Genomic DNA, 15,399 nt, shown 5'->3' on the forward strand with positions numbered 1-15,399 from the left:
CCCGCTTCCCCAAACCTGGAATGACTCCGTACACACCTCCCGTCTCCGCACCCACGAAAATTAATCCCACAGTCGCCTCAGCCTCTGCTCCAGGACGGCGAGGGGCCCCAGCCCGGCGTGGATACTCCCTCCCAGGCCCGAGCGCCTCCGCACCAGCACGGCCGGCACTTACCACACAGCAGCTACTATTCCCGCCCGGACACCGATCTGTGAGCTGGAGCCCAGGACCCCCCCCACAAGTGAGGTCACTTGAACCCCTGGAAGTTTAAGGAACTTGCCCCAGAAAGGCTTCAGTTTCTCCTCTGGCCTAACTCCAAAGCCCAAAAGAAGCCTGGCAAGTCACTTATCCGCAGGCCTTAATTTCCTCAGCTGACATGGAGGTAACTTTAGCGCTGCCTACCTGACCAACAGGTTGCAAGGCTGCAAACAACTCCACATTTAGCTAAAACGTGAACAGCCTACCGGCGGCCTTCACAGCCTGCCACTCCAGGAGCCTTCCTGACCCTCAGCACCGGCTGCCCGGGCCTCACCCACCTGCGCCCAAGCGGGGCCTGGACAGCCTCCCGCCCGGACCCGGGCCTCCCCGTCTCCCCTCTCCCCCTCCCACCTCCGGCGCCTCCCCTCCCGCCAGCAGGCCCCGGAAGTCCGCGCCTGACCTTCCGCCTCGCGCCAGCAGCCACCGCGCAGTCGATCGGAGCCCGTCTGCGGGTCCGTCAGCCTAGCGCTCCTCCCGGCGCCGCGGGGGCGGGCCCGCACCCGGCCCTCGCCATGGCAACGCGATACTTCCGGCCCGCGGGTCCCGGAGCCGGAAGCCGCGGCTGCCAGTGGGAGCAGGGGGCGGGCCCGAGCCGCGCGGGGGCGGGCCCGAGCCGCGCGGGGGCGGGCCCGAGCCGCGCGGGGGCGGGCCCGAGCCGCGCGGGGGCGGGCCCGAGCCGCGCGGGGGCGGGGCTTGCGCAGAGCAAGTAGAGGGAGGTTGCTGATCGCACGGTGCAAACGTCTGTGGTAGGGGCGTCGTCGGCCCGGTGGGGCCCGGTTGGGGCGGGAAGGGCAAGTAGTCAAAAGGTTCCCAGGAGGGTGGTCATCTATTTACGCTGAGCTTTTAAGGAAGGGTCAGAGTTCACTCGACAAAGCAGGGGCATCACTGGTGTAGAGAAGAGCATGCGCAAAGGTGGAAGGACCCGGTGGGAAGAATTGAGGTGGTGGTTTAGGAGGGCGGGGGCCCGGTAGGGTGGTACGTGCGGTCAGTGATGAACAGTCAGGACATGAGGAGCCTTGAACGCCAAACCAAGAGCTGGGCTTTATCCTGGAAGCACAGGAGGACCAGTGGAGGAGAGGGGGTGACTTAAGACCTGTTGGAGAAAAAGACCTCTAATGACCGAGTGGCGCTAGGAAGCCATAGGTCGCCTGGTGAGACATAAGGACCCCTCAGCTAGAGCCCTGGAAACAAACAGGAGTTGAGGAGGTGACATAGGGATCCAGAGGAAGCCAGGTGAAGTCTGAAGAAAGAGTCTGAGATAGTGGAGGGAGCCATGTGGTACCCCACATACATCATCCATCTCAGCTCCAGGCTTCCTCCTCCACTGCACCCATCACTCACCCCTTCCCTCAGCACGTCAGTGAGAGCTGGGCACCCACTGTAGGCTGCAATTGGGTGTAAGGTGTGTAATTGGTGTGTGTGTGGAAAGGGTGCTGCTGCCGCCCAAGAAAAGCCGAAATCTTAGAGTGAAGCGATAGAAAGTGTCTCCCTGTGCTTCTGTGGCTTTGCTCGGGTCTGGGGTCCTAGTAGCAACACCCCACCACTGCTGGTGTCCCGGGCCAGATAATCCCTTTGCAGACTTGCCCAGTCCTCACCGGGGGGAACCCAGGCTTTGGGTCAGGGTACAGAGCACAGGCTCTGACTGACTTGAGGGGCAGAGCCACAGACTAGATGGCCAGGGAGGAGGTCAGGGGACAGAAGGGTCTGGGACCCAGGAGGACCATGTCTCTGGGCAGCTGCCAAATGCATTTTTCCAGAATCGCACCTTTGGGCCAGGCCCTGTGCCTGCTAAAGCACTCAGAAGCTCTGGCCAGGGCTGACCAAGGGGTGCTGGCCCTGCAGGCCTCCCCAGGCTCAGCCTCCACTCTGTCTCCCAGAGTGCCCCTCCTCTACTCAGGCCTACCCCCCTCCTGCCTGGGGAGCATCTCCCTCCTAGCCTAAGCCACAGGGCATTGGGGCTGCCTGGGAAGCCCTGTGTACCCAGACATAACACACCTGTCCTCACTCCTGCCCAGGGTGATGCCAAGTGGTTCTTGCAGGCTCCCCTGGGCAGGCACCATGACCCACAGGGCTGTGTCCTCAAGGCCTGGCCCCAAGTGGTAGCCAGTAAACACCTACAGCTATAAGCCCTCTCCTTCCATGCACACCCACCCAGGGGCACTGCCTGAGTGCGCCAGAGGACCAAGTGGCATCCTCCTCAGGGGACAACCTCCAGAGTATCTGGACCCAGAGGACCAGAAGAGTAGAGAGGCAAACATACTTCCAGGAAGTTCTCTCAAGCCAGGGGGGTCCAGCTTACCCAGGACCAGTGAGGTGCACAGGGCATAATGAGGGACTATTGTTATGGTCATCTCCTAGGACCCACTGTTGACCAGCACCAAGGAGGGAAGGAAAGTGACCTCCAGGGCCTGGGGAGCCTTCTGGGGCCATGCAGCAGCCTGTGGGAAAATCCCTTGAGTCAACTGTATCCCTCTTTTATTTCTGAGGTTTCCTCTAGGAAGCCCTCCCAGACCACCACCCAAGTCCTGCTAGCTGCTTGGCCTTGAACTCTGGGCAGGACCCACCCCTTCTTGGCGGCTCATCTTGGACCAATCACTCCCCCATCTGTTAAATGTGAACCTGGGATCTAGATGGGATAAAGTAACTGTGGGTCATAAGACCCTTCCAAGGGCTTTTCCTTACAGCTCTAGGGGGAGTGCCAAAGGCAGCCCAGGGGTGAGGAATGAGGCCTGGGGGGTGGCCGCCTGCAGCCCCCACTGGAATCTTTCCTGACCCTCCCTTCCAGATTAACTGAAACCTGCTAATTGTGGCTGCCCTCTGCACGCTCCCCTCCCCCACCGCGTATTTCTACCTCCCTTGGCCTCCCCTCCCCTCCCCCTTCCATCCGAATGATAAAGGGCTTGGCCCGCCAGCCCCCGCCTGGCCTCAGGCCCCAGCTCTTCCTCACCACACTACCACACTGCCCCAGTGCCCTGCGCCCACCACCCGGCCGGACCCCTGCCCACGTTGCCTGCTTCCTCTGCATGGGGCCCTGCAGCAACCCCCGCCTGGGGCTCCCCGGGGGGGAGTCGCCCTCCCAGCCCCCCCAGAGGAGGAAGAAGAGATACCTGCGGCATGACAAGCCCCCCTACACCTACTTGGCCATGATCGCCCTGGTGATCCAGGCCGCACCCTCCCGCAGGCTGAAGCTGGCCCAGGTGAGAGGATCCCCGCCCGCTCTCCCTCACACTCCGTGATCGGACCTGTCCCCGGAAGCGTCCTCCACCTGGCCCCTGCTCGGAGGCTCAGGCTCCGGCCTCCACCCCGACCTGGCCCTACCCAGCCATGCCAGTGGGGCCGGTCCTGGCCTGGGCACCCAGGGAGAGAGCTAAAGCACTCAGGCAGGCCCCTTCCCGGCGAGGGGGGCCACGCAGAGGCGAGGGGAGGGGCAGCGTGGCCCCCCGCCCACGCGCCCCGGCTCACGGCGCCCGGTGCCCGCCCGATGGTTTCAGATCATCCGTCAGGTCCAGGCCGTGTTCCCCTTCTTCAGGGACGACTACGAGGGCTGGAAAGACTCCATCCGCCACAACCTCTCCTCCAACCGGTGCTTCCGCAAGGTGGAGCAGGGCGAGGGTCGGAGCCTGGGGGCGGGACGCGGGCGGAAATCCTGAGTATCCGGGGTCGTACAGCCCCACCCAAGCCTGCCCCCCTCCTCCACCAGGTGCCCAAAGATCCCGCGAAGCCCCAGGCCAAGGGCAACTTCTGGGCGGTCGACGTGAGCCTGATCCCAGCCGAGGCGCTGCGGCTGCAGAACACGGCCCTGTGCAGGCGCTGGCAGAGCAGGGGCGCGAGGGGAGCCTTCGCCAAGGACCTGGGCCCCTATGTGCTGCATGGCCGGCCCTACCGGCCGCCCAGTCCCCAGCCGCCGCCCCGTGAGGGCTTCAGCATAAAGTCTCTGCTAGGGGACTCCGGGGAGGGGGCGCCGCCGAGCAGCCCAAGTCGGTCAGGCTCAGTTCGCATAGGGGAGGAAGAGGCACCCACTCCAGTCCCCACCTCTGAGAGGCCTCTGTGGCCCGTCTGCCCCCTCCCAGGGTCCCTGAGAGCAGAAGGGGAGACTTCCCAGGGGGGAAACAGCAGGCCCTCGCCCCTCTCCCCTGAACCCAGAGCCTGGCCCCTGCACTTACTGCAGGGTACCCCAGGCCCTGGGGGACTCTCTGGTGGAAGCCACAGGGCCTCCCTTTGGGGGCAGCTACCTACCTCCTACTTGCCCATTTACACTCCCAACGTGGTGATGCCATTTGCCCCACTGCCACCCACCTCCTGCCCCCGGTGCCCCCCCTCAACCAGCACAAGCTATTGGGGGGTGGTCCCTGAAACCCATGGCCCCCCAAGGCTGCTCTGGGATCTAGACGCCCTCTTCCAGGGGGTGCCACCCAACAAAAGCATCTATGATGCGTGGGTTAGCCACCCCCGAGACCTGGCTGCCCCTACCCCAGGCTGGCTACTCTCCTGGTACAGCCTGTGAGGCTCCCAGGGCAGGGGCTGCTTTCCTCTCCCACCCTCTCCTGCCACCCTTAGGCCTGTTGAGGGGAAACTAAGGTATGTGTGGCTCCGCCTTGAGACACGAGGTACCAGCCCTGCTGAGAATCCGCGTGTTTATTGGACACTCCCGAAGAGCTATGGCCCAGCTGGGCACCACCGCAGCCCTGATGGTCAGTCATACCTCTCTTACCCCGAGAGGCAAGGCTGGAAGGAACAGGGCTGTGCTTGAAGTAGCCCTTCCTGTCCCCTTCCTGGTCCCACCTTCTCCAGCCCTCTGTCCATCTATCCATCCATCCATCCATCCATCACCATCTGTCACTTCCCCTCCCTGGCTCCGGGCTGGGGGAGGGTAGATCTGATGACCACCCCAGCCGCTCCATCCCTAAGTCCTGTCCCCCCTCCACTGTTGCCTGGCAAGGAGGTAGCACCTTTGGGGGGAGGGGACGGAGAATGGAGACCCTACCTGGTTTTGGTGGTGGTAGTGGGGAAGATAAGAGTAAAGGAACAAACGACATTTTAATGCAAGTCTGATGTTTGGTGATGGGGTAGCGAGTCTGGTGGCCACTTGGCCAGGGTCTGCCTCCGCGACTCTGGGATCCCCTGCTGTGCGCGGCGATAACAGCAGATGGTGATAAGCTAAGGGCTTGGGCCGGGGCCGGGGGGGGGGTGGGGTGGGGGGGGCGGGCGGTGGTGTGATCATTACCCCAGGCGGAACACTCCTGGGGGCGGGAGAGAAAGGGGTGGCTGGGAGTCTGGGGGGCAGCGGGCTCCCAGAGATCAAGGAGGTCGTGGGGGGAATAGGGACTTTGCTGCCTCTGCCGGCAGAGACGCGACCCAGACTCCTCGGGCAGGACTACGAAGGCAGGTCCTCCGGCGGTGCCAGGGCCGAGCTGGAGCCGCTGTCCAGGCCGGGGCTTGGAGGGCTGCCGGGCGAGGGCGTGGCGGTGCAGGGGGTCCCAGAGAGTGGTGTGTCGGTGCTCAGGGAGGAGGGCGTCCCGGAGCGCGGGGCCCTGCGGGGCCTAGCAGGCCCCAGCTCCACTCGCCCCACTCGCTCGGCGAACTTGAGCGAGCACACGGTCTCGCCGAGATCCTCGGGCCGCGTGGAGACCTGCGGGGAGCGGCGCTGGTGGGCGGGCCCGGGTGGGCGGCGCCTGGCATGCAAACGACCCTCCCGCGGGCCGCGGCCGCCTGGCCCCACCTGCAGCAGCAGCACAGCGGTGGCGCCGGGGCCCAGTGCGGGCTGCAGCAGGCGCGTGAGCTGCGAGTCGCGGAAGGGCACGTGTGGCCGGCGAGCCCGCAGCGCGGCCATCACTCCTCCCAGCGCCAGCAGCGAGCGGTTGATGGTCCGAGCCTCCCGCAGACGCTGAGCGCCGTCCCGGTCTTCATGCGACGTGCCGGCCGCCCCTGCCTTCCAGGCGCGCTCGGACCCTGCCAGGTCCACTAGGTGCAGCGTGCCTGCAGGGGCGAGCGAGCCCGGCGTGGAGGGAGGCCCGGTCTCGGGTGCAGCGAAGCCCCCCGCAGGACTCAGACGCCGAGTACCTGCGGTGCCGGGACCGCTTGATGGGGACGCCGTGCGCAGCGTCAGCGTGACCAGGGCGTGCGAACGAGAGCTGTGCTGGTTCATGGCTGTGGCGGCGGTGGCCCGGTTGCTCCTCCCCAGGTTCAGCATCTGGAGGACGGAGGACAGGGCTGGCCTGCTGCGGCGTCCGCGGCCCAGGTGGGAGTACAGGGCGGGGGCTTGGAGGGCTGCGTGGCCCCACCGGGCACCCTCACCTGGTGCAACGACTCCAGATTGGGCACGTCCCAGTGGGTGAGGCCAGCCACCTGGATCCCCCCTTCGCCTGCTGGGCCCTGCCTCACTGCCAGGCGCTGGGGAGGCCCTGGGGCTAGGAGGTCCCTGGCGAAAAGGGGGAAGGCTCTGTTGGGGGTTCTGAAGGGCGGAGCCATAAGTTGGGGCCCTGGGCGGGGAGGAGGCACTGTTTGCGGCCCTGACCTGACAGCCTCGTTGTAGATCTCCACCATGCTGAGGGTCACGTGGTGCTGTCCCCCTGTTCCCATCTCCCGGAACAGTGACTGCAGCGCCCTAGGAGCTATGCCAGGGTCCTCAGGTGGGCCCTGGGGAGGGGGTGGGGTGCCTCATCGGGCTCACATCCCAGCCCCTGGCCCCAGGAACCACCCAGACTGCCCCCTTTCCCACCTCCATGCTGTAGGTCTTTCCCGTCCCTGTCTGACCGTAGGTGAAAATGCAGACACTGTAGCCTCCGAGGCAGGACAGCACAGCCGACTCCAGCTCCCTGAAGACCTAGGGGTAGGAGGGGTTGGGAGGGGCCCTAAGCCCCAGGACCTGGGGCAAGGTGTGAACAAAACTTGATTCCCCTGGAAGGAGGCTGGCTCTAGGGGAGCACAGTGGAAGAGTGGATCTCCCAACAGACAGGTGAGGCTCCCTGGAGAAGGTGGCATTTGCCAGAATTTGCCAGGCAAAGTAGGGAAGGGACGTGACAGGGAGCAGGAACAGGTGATGCAGAGTATTGGAATCCTGACGATTGACTGCTTGGAAGGCTTGGGGGTGTAGCAGGCAAGAGCCCAGACCCTGGGCTTGATGGCCAAGTTCAAACCCTGGGTGTGACTGGAGGCAAGTCACTCATCTTGCCCTCTGTGAGATGAGGGCTGTAGTGACACCTGTTGTGAGGATTAAGTGAGAATGCAGACCAAGAGAACTAGTGCAGCACTTGGCATGTGAAAGATGAACCCAGAGGGTCCCATGTGTGGAGGCTGGTGGGCAACCAGGATCCTGGAAGTCGGGCCCTGGGAGGGTGCAGAGAGGCAGGTGAAGGGGAGATGGAGCTGGGACTTGCGTCCTTTGGCAACTGGACACCAACAGCAGCCTCTTGAGCAATGACACAGTCGGCCAGCTTTTGTGCCCAGAAGGTGGCAGGTAACCACTGGGCTGTCAGATCTCTTTGAAATTTTGGTTGCCAGCTACGAGGGCAGAATCCAGAATTGCCAGTGAGGTTGCTAAGATTCCATGACTAGAAAGGAGCGTCGGGGGCACTACTGCAGAGATGGGGAATACAGGTGAGGGAGCCCAGTAACAGCCCTTTGGCTCTTTCAGCCAGAAGTGGAGGACCCTGTCTAGGAAGGCTACCCAGAGGACAGTAGACGAGGGGGCCCTGTTCAGGGCTGCAGTTGGGATGGAGGCTGCAGACAGGGTGGGGGTGGTATGGGGGGTAAATAGAGGTAGGTGAAAAACGGCCGCGGTGCCCCAAAAAGTGAGGAAGGGAGTACCTGCCAGGCACTCTCATCACAGTCCGTCCCCGTGAGGCCAGCACAGGTCTGGGTCTCCGATAGCTCTGCCCCTCGCCTCACCCCCTCCCAGCTCTCAGCCTTGTTTCCTGAGCTCTAGTTGCAAGTTGGTGTGCAGTGAAGATAGTGTGCGGGAAACGAGGCAGCGGGGGCCTGGGGTTGGAAGCTCACCTGTGCCCCCCCCCACTCCCCTTGCCAACAAAGCAAGGAGAGCTACCCACCCTCAGAGCTGACCATCTCTGGACCCTGGGCCAGGGGAGTGGGCAGCCAGTGAAGCCTGTGGGAAGGAGGTCACAGTACTGACCTCACAACAACAACAGCACCCCAGCCATGCTCCACAGCCCCCTGAGTAACCATCACCTCAAACATGTTCATTTTCCTTCGTTTCCTGGCACAAAGTTACTTTTGAAAATGTTAATCTTCCTGTTTAAGCCATAAAGTCTGTCTCCCCCAGCCTGCAGAGTTTGGTGGGGGGATGCAAAGCGGAAATCCTGGAAAGAAAGTAGGTGCCCAGCTAGCATACCAGTCCTGCCTCCCAGACCCTCCGGCTCCCTCCCCTTCCCTGCTGGAGTCCAGCCGCCCTCTCTCCTGGGAGGGCAGACAGACAGGAGCCTTCTCTGGTCTCCAGGGAACTCTGAGTGACAGCTGACACAGGTGAAAGGGTGGAGCATCACCTCCTCCTGGCTGGCGTGTGGAGGGAAGACCCAGTCCAGGCGGAAGCGACGCTGGTGCCCTCGATAGCAGGTGGTGACAGTGCCACCCGGGCCGGGCTCTAAGCTCACCAAGTTGGAGGGTGTCCCTGGCCTCAGCCGACAGAGCACACGGATGTTTCCTGGGGTGGAGATCAGATCAGGGGGCTGCCTCCAAGATCCTGAAGCATGGAGAGCCCCCATGTCCCCCACCTCTGCTGCCCCAGCCCTTTTCTTCCCAAGCCTGCCATACCCTTGAGCTCCAGCAGCCGCCCTGGGCATCCAGTTGGGGGCCCCTGCTGTGCCTCCAGGAGTTGAGTCCCAGCCCCGCCCGCTGACAGTGCCCCCAGGGCCCACGATACCTGGGGGCACAGAAAGGTGAGGAAGGGGAAGGCAGTGGGAAGAGAGCGAGGGATGGGGTGCTGAGGGCAATATCCACCATGTGGCCCCCAGCTGTGGGGATCCACAACTTTCAGTGGCTTCAGACCCTTGGGGCGTCATTCAGTGGGCCTGGGATGGAGCTCAGGGACCCGAGGAGGACCGTGGGCTTCCTGGCAATCCTGTGAGGGATTCACCGTCACCCCAGTTTGCACAGAACACAGTTGTTCTGGTTCCAGAACCTAAGATTTGCAGTAGACGAGACAAGACCCTGGGGCTGCAAAGGAAGGGAGAGCAGGGGTTCCCCAAGGGAAGGCCAGTGACGAGGCTGCACAGAGAACAAGTGCAAGGGAGGGGAGCGAGTGGTCCTGACCTGGCCCCGGGCTTCGCTCAGCGAACCCTGGCAGCTCTGGGTAAAGGTGCTGACCAGTCCTCGGAGGTCCCCACAGCCCTGACGCAAGCTGGCCATGCGAGCACGAAGTCCTGGGGGCAGGAAGGCTGTTGTGAGGGAAAGCCCAGACCCCACAGCCTTCCCATGAGCTCCGGAGCCCAGCCCTTACCTGCCAGCTGCCCGCGCATCTGCTGCAGCTCCCTCCTGCACTTCTGCTCAGCCTCCTGCTGGAGCTGCCGGAGGGCCCCCCGAAGGCCCTGAAGCTGCACCTCCTGCACCCCTAGCTGCCCCACCCAACCCCAGCCCTGTCACTGAGGAAACAGGCACTTACCAGGCTCTGCCTCAGACACCCCCTCCCCAGAGCCCCAGACTTCCCAGCCCCTGGGCCCAGAGCCCACCTGGACTCGGAGAGCTTCTGTGGTGTCCTGGGCCTCTTGAAGCCGGCCCCGGAGCTCCAGCAGTGCCTCTGCCTCCTCCTGTTCCTGCAAGGGGAGTGGGGCAGCTGAAGTGTGGAGCCAGGAGGAAACTCAGGGAGGGGCACTCCAGCTGCTGCGCCGTTTTACAGATGAGAAAGTCAAGTCGACAGGGGCTCACAAAGCTGGTCACACACCCGCCTCCCAATCCATGCAGGGCTCCTTTCCCCACGTCTCTCTGCTCTCCTGGAGTCAGTCACTGGGAGAAACCATGGACTGAAAGGAGGGGATCCTCCCATAGGCATCAGCCTCCTTTAAGGGGCTACCGTGCATTTGCCACCCACAGTCCGGGCCTCAGGTCTGAAGGGTCAGAGGGGGCTCCCTGCCTCTGCTCCAGTGAGCACAAGGTCCTGAGAAAGCCCAGGTGGTGTTGCTAGAGACCAGGGTGCAGGAGCCCCGGGCTGCAGGGACAGTGGCAGCTAAGGAGCAGGATACCTGGGGGGCCCTGTTGGGGGGGGCGGGGCCCCAGTGCAGCAGGAGGTCCCGAGTAAGGCTCAGGCTCTGTTTCAGGGCCTTGTTTTCCAGAGTCAGATGCTGAACCCTTTTCTCCGAGTCTGTCGCCCCCTGGGAGAGAAGGAAGCCCTCAAAACTCACCTGGAGGCTGAGACCCTCTCATGTCCCCCTTGTCCAGCCCCCACCCCAGCAGCCTCACCACTCCCACACGCAGCTGGCCCAGCTCCTTCTCCTGCAGTTCCAGCTGCTGCTTCAGCTCTTCCAGCTGGAAAGGAGGAAAGAGCACCGGGTGGAACACCTCCTTCCAGTCCCCTTCCAGACCCCCCCATCCCCCCACTGCCTCCTGGGCCCCTCACCTGTCCAAGGATAAGCTGTTCCAGCCGCTGCCAAGCTCTCTGGTCTTCCTCTAACTGAGGAGGCTGCTGCCCCTGGGCCTCACCCCTTGGTGAAACGGGAGGGCTTTCTTCTTGGGATGGGGATCCTGGGGTGGGGTGGACCCAGTTAGGACAGAAGAGCTCTCTGGCCTGAAGGAAGGGACACCTCACATCTGGCTGCTAGGGTTCTGGTGGGCGTCACTCCCTGGACAAACTCTCTCTTCAACTCACTACTCCTTACGCACCAGCAGGAGTGGGGGGCTGCACCCCTGAGGCTGGCTGCGTCGCCTGGGGCAGGACCTGCCTCCCCCTGGGGCTCCGAATCCATGCCAGGAGGGCCAAGAGCTGACCGGTCACCGTCAACAGTGGGGGAACATCACCAGGCTGGGAAAGAAATAGAAATCCAAGTGGAAAAGGATGGGGGCTGGGTGGAGAGGATACAGGGGTATGGATGGAAATCAGTAGGCCTGAGAACACAGAACAGGTTGCCGTAGAAATCTCAACTCTGCTTACCTTGCTCAGGTCGGCAGAATTCCCGAAGCTCTCTTCCGCCCCCAGCTGGACTGAGAGGAACTCCGCAAGACGCACGAGAGCCTCCTCCAGTGAGACCTCGGCCGGACGGCCCTCCGCTGCCCCTCCCGGCCCATCCTCGGACTCCGAGCAGCCTGCGAGGGAGTGGGATGGGTAGGCGTGCTGGGTCACGTGCCGGATGCTAGGCCACTAGCCGGCACCTGCCAGCTCACTCCCTCCCAATGAGGGCACGGGCACCCCTGCATCTCTCGGACGGCGGCGCTCCCTCGTTGCCCCGGGAGACGCAGCACTCCCGATGCACCAACAGTACGTACCGACCAGGCCGGTCAGCTCGGTCCACAGCTCTGCGGTGGGCTGGTCGGGGCGGCGGCGACCCCCGGGCTTGCCGCGGGCACTCTAGGGAGGGAGCGGGGGGGAGTCCCTGAGGCGAGGCCAGGCAGCCCATGGGGCTCCCTGCCTCCGAGAACTGAGCCCGAGGGGTTGGAGCCGGGCTCTCAGCTTCCAACACCAGAGACGGGGTCCTCGGCACGGCCCCTCCCCCGCGTCAGCGCCCCGGGACCTACGCAGCGCCGGCCTGCAAAACCGTTCTCCGGAAGGGGGTCGCCGGCCGAGCTGCGCCCGCCCCCGCTCACCTGGGCGGGGTTCCCAGGGTCGGCGGCCGCCGCGGCCCCGCCATCCCTGCGAAAGAGGCTGTAGAAGATGTAGATGAGCAGCGAGTAGAAGGCGTACATGAGAGCGCGGGGCGGCAGAGGGCCCCGCTTCGCGCCGCCCCGCGTCCCCGCGCCCCAACTCCGCGCCCGACCGCTGCAGAGCCCGTGCGCATGCTCTGGCGGCCGCCCCCTCGGTACGGCCCCGCACCTCCTCTTCCAGAATCCCTACCGGTCCTCTGCGAAGGACCCTCGCGCGGCTGTACCCACCCAGAGCCTTCCGCCCGCAGGTGTCCAACCTTTTTTCCCCTCAAGCCCCTTTCTCGGCCCCTCCCCTCATCGCCGCTTCCACCAAGCGCTCCCCTCTCCGAGCCTTCCCTCCCGCCCCTTCCTCCGACCCCTCCCCTCCGCCTCCTTCTCGGCCCCTTCCTCCAACCCCTCCCCGCGCCGCCCTCCCCTCCCCTCAATACCCTTCCTCGGCCCCGCCCCCTCCTCAGCCCCTCTCCTTACCGCCCCTTCCTCCAACTCCGCCCTACGTCCTCCTCGGCCCCTTCTTCCAACCCCTCCCCTCAATGCCCCTCTCCTCACCGCACCTTCCTCCAATCCCTCTCCCCCTCCCCGACTCCTCCCTCACCACTCCTTCCTCAGCCCCTCCCCTAGAAACCCCTCCTCTCGCCACCCTTTCCTCGGCCCTTCCCCTCATCGCCCCTTCCTCCAACTCCGACCCGCCCCTTCCTCCAACCCCACCTCTCACTGCCCCTCCCCTCACGGCTCCTTCCTCGAGCCCCTTCCCTCCCCCCAAACCAGCGGGCTTGTGCGTCCAGTACCAAGCAGAGACCCCTCCTCCTAGCCCCGCCCACTCTTACAACCCAGTCTAGCTCTCCTCCACGCCCGCGACGCCCCGGCCCCGCCCCCCTCCGGCCGCTCTAGCCTCCGCTCCTCTCGTTGGTTGGCGCGGGAGGCGGAGCGGCAGGCAGAGGGCGGCGCGGTGGGCTGATTTGGGCCTCCGCTCGGCGCTGCGCCGGGGTCGCGCAGCTCAGCGGTCTCTGAGTGCCTGCGCCGTCACTCTTTCCGGGCCGGGTTCCGAGGACGGCGCCTCCCCGAGCGTGGGGCCCTGCGCCCCTCTCCCCCAGGCCCTGCGCCGACTTGGGTTCCAGGACGCCAGAGCTAACGCCCACCCAGTCCAGGCCCCGCACCGTCTTTTCCCGGCGGATTTAGGTTCTTCTTCCCCAAGGTTGTGTCCAGTGGCCTCACGGCTCCTGTGAGTTTCGGATGAGCCCATAACAATATTTAGAAATGGGGTTCTGGAACCTGGGAATCCTGGAGAGACACCCTTAGGGCCCCCTGTCGCCGGCTTCTACGTTCTTCTCCAAAGTTGAGGATCCCTTTCCCGTTCCCTCAGACTCACTACCGCCCGACGTGTCATGGCCCCCAGGCCAGGGCGCGAGTGGAGCTCCGCCCTGTCCCACCTGGCGCTGGGATCAGTGTCTCTGTATGCAGCTCTGAGCACTGCCCAGGTGAGTACACTGGGGCCGGGCAGGGGCGTAGCCCACTCCCAAATCCCTAGAGGGTGGTGGGAGGTAAGTGTGGGGGCCCGACTTCTGTGAGACCTTCAGACCCTTCCCTGTTTAAAGGGAGGTCCTGGCCTCTTTTTCCCACATCTCCCTTCCCTGTGTTGACAGGCAAATCGAGGGGCCTCTGCTGGCTTCCTGCTCCAGGCCCTGGCTGCTGCCACCATGCTGGCCCCAGGGCTGGGCACAGATGAAGACTGTCTTGCTGGAGCCTGGGTGGCCACTGTCATTGGCCTGCCCCTCCTGGCCTTCGATTTCCACTGGGTGAATGGGGACTGCTCCTCCGCCAACCTGCTCCTGGGAGGAGGCATGGTCCTGGCAGTGGCTGGTGAGCACCTTGGTGCTGAGGGCCGCTCTGTGGCTGAGCAGGCAGTGGTGCTGGTGGTCGCAGTGACCATCCTCATTGTGGCTGTTTTCACGACCAACACTTATGGAATGTTGGGGGGGGTGATGCTCGGCGCCGCAGGCCTCCTGAGCCGGCTGGAGGAGGACAGACTGCTGCTGCTGCCGAAGGAGGACGTCTGTCGCTGGGCTCTGGCCGGAGGCAGCTGGGCCTACCACCGGGCCCTGCACACACAGCGCCTGCAGTGGGGGTGATGGTTGGGGACAGCAAGGCGAGGCTTCTGCCCTGGCTACCACTTTCCCCTCATGGTCCTGCTCCTAGGGCCTCCTCCTCTAGGGAGAGACTCTCCTTCAACCGAAGCCAGCTTGATGCAGAGTGACTGGTCAGGGTGCAGAGTCTGGGTACTATCTCCTTCTCTAGCACAGTGTGAGGACTTGCCTAGACCAAAATGAGGGGGACTGGGTCCCGGGCATGTTTCGGGGCCCGATTCTGGGTGGGCCATAGTTGTGGATCCAGAGAGAGGCTTGGTCTCCAATAAACCTTAGGGATTTAGCAGGAATATGGACTCTGCCTATTCTTGAGTCGGATTGAGAGGGCCTCCAGTGAGCTTCCTAAGGCTCCCAGGGCAGCAACTGGTTTCCCTGAGCAAAGGAAGGCAATGTGCTGGAACCAACCCTGGGGGCCTCACTCAACTTGGCCTGCCGGCACCTTTGTAAGGAGGACCCCTGGACTGAGAAGATACAGGAGCCCTTGCTCTCCTGGAACACGGTGGAGTTCTGAATATCCTTGCAAGGTCTGGCTGGTGGCCCTATGGGGCAGTGACCTTAACCGGCCGCCGGCTGGGGTGGGGCAGGGGAGGGCCGTACCACAGCTGTTCCCAGAAATGTACATCCCCTCCCAGGGCTGACTCGACCTCTACCCGTTTGCCCACCGGCCTGTGCAAGGCAAGTCCTGATTTCCTAAGACCCTCGCTTTCCTCAGCGGACCCCTCTTCAGCTCCCAACCCCAGGGTTATGAAACGGGATTGGGCAGAGCAGTGGATTAGATTCCGGGTCCAGAGTCCTCCCTTGGGGAGTCCCTGCACTCGCGTCCTGTGGAAGCACATCTCTTCCCGCACAGGAGGGGAGAGGTGGCCGGCAGTTTCTCGCTCCGGCCAGCCAGGCCAGAGCCCCGCGCACGCTAGCCTGGGCGTCCGGGCACAAAGGCGCAGGCACATATGGACGTGGGGGTCCAAGGTTGCCCTCCGTTCCGGGGCACCCAAGGCGTGTGGTCCCGGGCCGGACTGGCGGGAAGCACCGCGCTCAGCCCTGACACCAGGACTATTCGGGCCTCAAAGATCGCCCCTCAGCGGGTCGCCCGGGGCCCCGCCCACCTTACGCAGGGGCGGGCCCTCGCGTGCCCATTGGTTCTGGCCGTCGCGCTGTCTCCCCGAGCGGCCTTCCCATTGGCCTCGCTCCGCTCACGTGACT

At 64.1% G+C, this 15,399-nt stretch overlaps 3 protein-coding genes across 9 annotated transcripts; 2 read left to right on the forward strand and 1 right to left on the reverse strand.

Moving 5' to 3' along the window:
• Positions 1-957: 957 nt before the first annotated feature.
• Positions 958-12,576, reverse strand: KIFC2 (kinesin family member C2). Of its 7 annotated transcripts, XM_089898637.1 has the most exons (18): positions 12,002-12,142; positions 11,684-11,765; positions 11,352-11,503; positions 11,084-11,222; positions 10,821-10,945; positions 10,664-10,729; positions 10,447-10,575; positions 9,937-10,020; positions 9,708-9,822; positions 9,521-9,630; positions 9,023-9,131; positions 8,755-8,912; positions 6,975-7,079; positions 6,771-6,892; positions 6,551-6,674; positions 6,317-6,446; positions 5,976-6,232; positions 958-5,885 (listed from the first exon to the last, which is right to left on the reverse strand). In XM_089898637.1, exons 1-18 carry the CDS (start codon positions 12,098-12,100, stop codon positions 5,631-5,633), a joined length of 2,361 nt encoding a protein of 786 aa, XP_089754763.1. In that variant the 5' UTR covers positions 12,101-12,142; the 3' UTR covers positions 958-5,630. The 7 variants fall into 7 exon arrangements, with proteins under 7 accessions (XP_089754763.1, XP_089754762.1, XP_089754759.1 ...); XM_089898636.1 differs by having other exon boundaries at positions 958-6,232; positions 12,002-12,145; XM_089898633.1 differs by having other exon boundaries at positions 958-6,232; positions 6,551-6,892; positions 12,002-12,151.
• Positions 2,380-5,297, forward strand: FOXH1 (forkhead box H1). Its single transcript, XM_022555494.3, is given in 4 exon segments — positions 2,380-3,453; positions 3,748-3,852; positions 3,957-4,745; positions 4,747-5,297. Coding segments are annotated over 4 exon segments (1,290 nt in total). The 5' UTR covers positions 2,380-3,144; the 3' UTR covers positions 4,834-5,297.
• A 364-nt stretch (positions 12,577-12,940) lies between the features above and the next one.
• On the forward strand, positions 12,941-14,489 carry TMEM276 (transmembrane protein 276). Its single transcript, XM_022555490.2, has 3 exons — positions 12,941-13,277; positions 13,419-13,533; positions 13,699-14,489. Exons 2-3 carry the CDS (start codon positions 13,441-13,443, stop codon positions 14,182-14,184), a joined length of 579 nt encoding a protein of 192 aa, XP_022411198.2. The 5' UTR covers positions 12,941-13,277; positions 13,419-13,440; the 3' UTR covers positions 14,185-14,489.
• The last annotated feature ends 910 nt before the right edge of the window (positions 14,490-15,399 follow it).

This window comes from Delphinapterus leucas, chromosome 17, assembly GCF_059928025.1.
Source record: "Delphinapterus leucas isolate spDelLeu-1000000601 "Yukka" chromosome 17, BTC_Dleu_Yukka2, whole genome shotgun sequence".
NCBI lineage: Eukaryota > Metazoa > Chordata > Mammalia > Artiodactyla > Monodontidae > Delphinapterus > Delphinapterus leucas.

Excerpts from the sequence above, each read along its gene's own strand:
- KIFC2 (XM_089898632.1), bottom strand. The coding sequence starts at position 12,100 with ATGTACGCCTTCTACTCGCTGCTCATCTACATCTTCTACAGCCTCTTT. Across the intron at positions 11,504-11,683 it reads CGAGCTGACCGGCCTGGTCG|GCTGCTCGGAGTCCGAGGAT; the intron begins GTACGTACTGTT and ends ACTCCCTCGCAG. Across the intron at positions 8,913-9,022 it reads GCGGCTGCTGGAGCTCAAGG|GAAACATCCGTGTGCTCTGT; the intron begins GTATGGCAGGCT and ends TCTCCACCCCAG.
- TMEM276 (XM_022555490.2), top strand. The coding sequence starts at position 13,441 with ATGGCCCCCAGGCCAGGGCGCGAGTGGAGCTCCGCCCTGTCCCACCTG. Across the intron at positions 13,534-13,698 it reads CAGCTCTGAGCACTGCCCAG|GCAAATCGAGGGGCCTCTGC; the intron begins GTGAGTACACTG and ends CTGTGTTGACAG.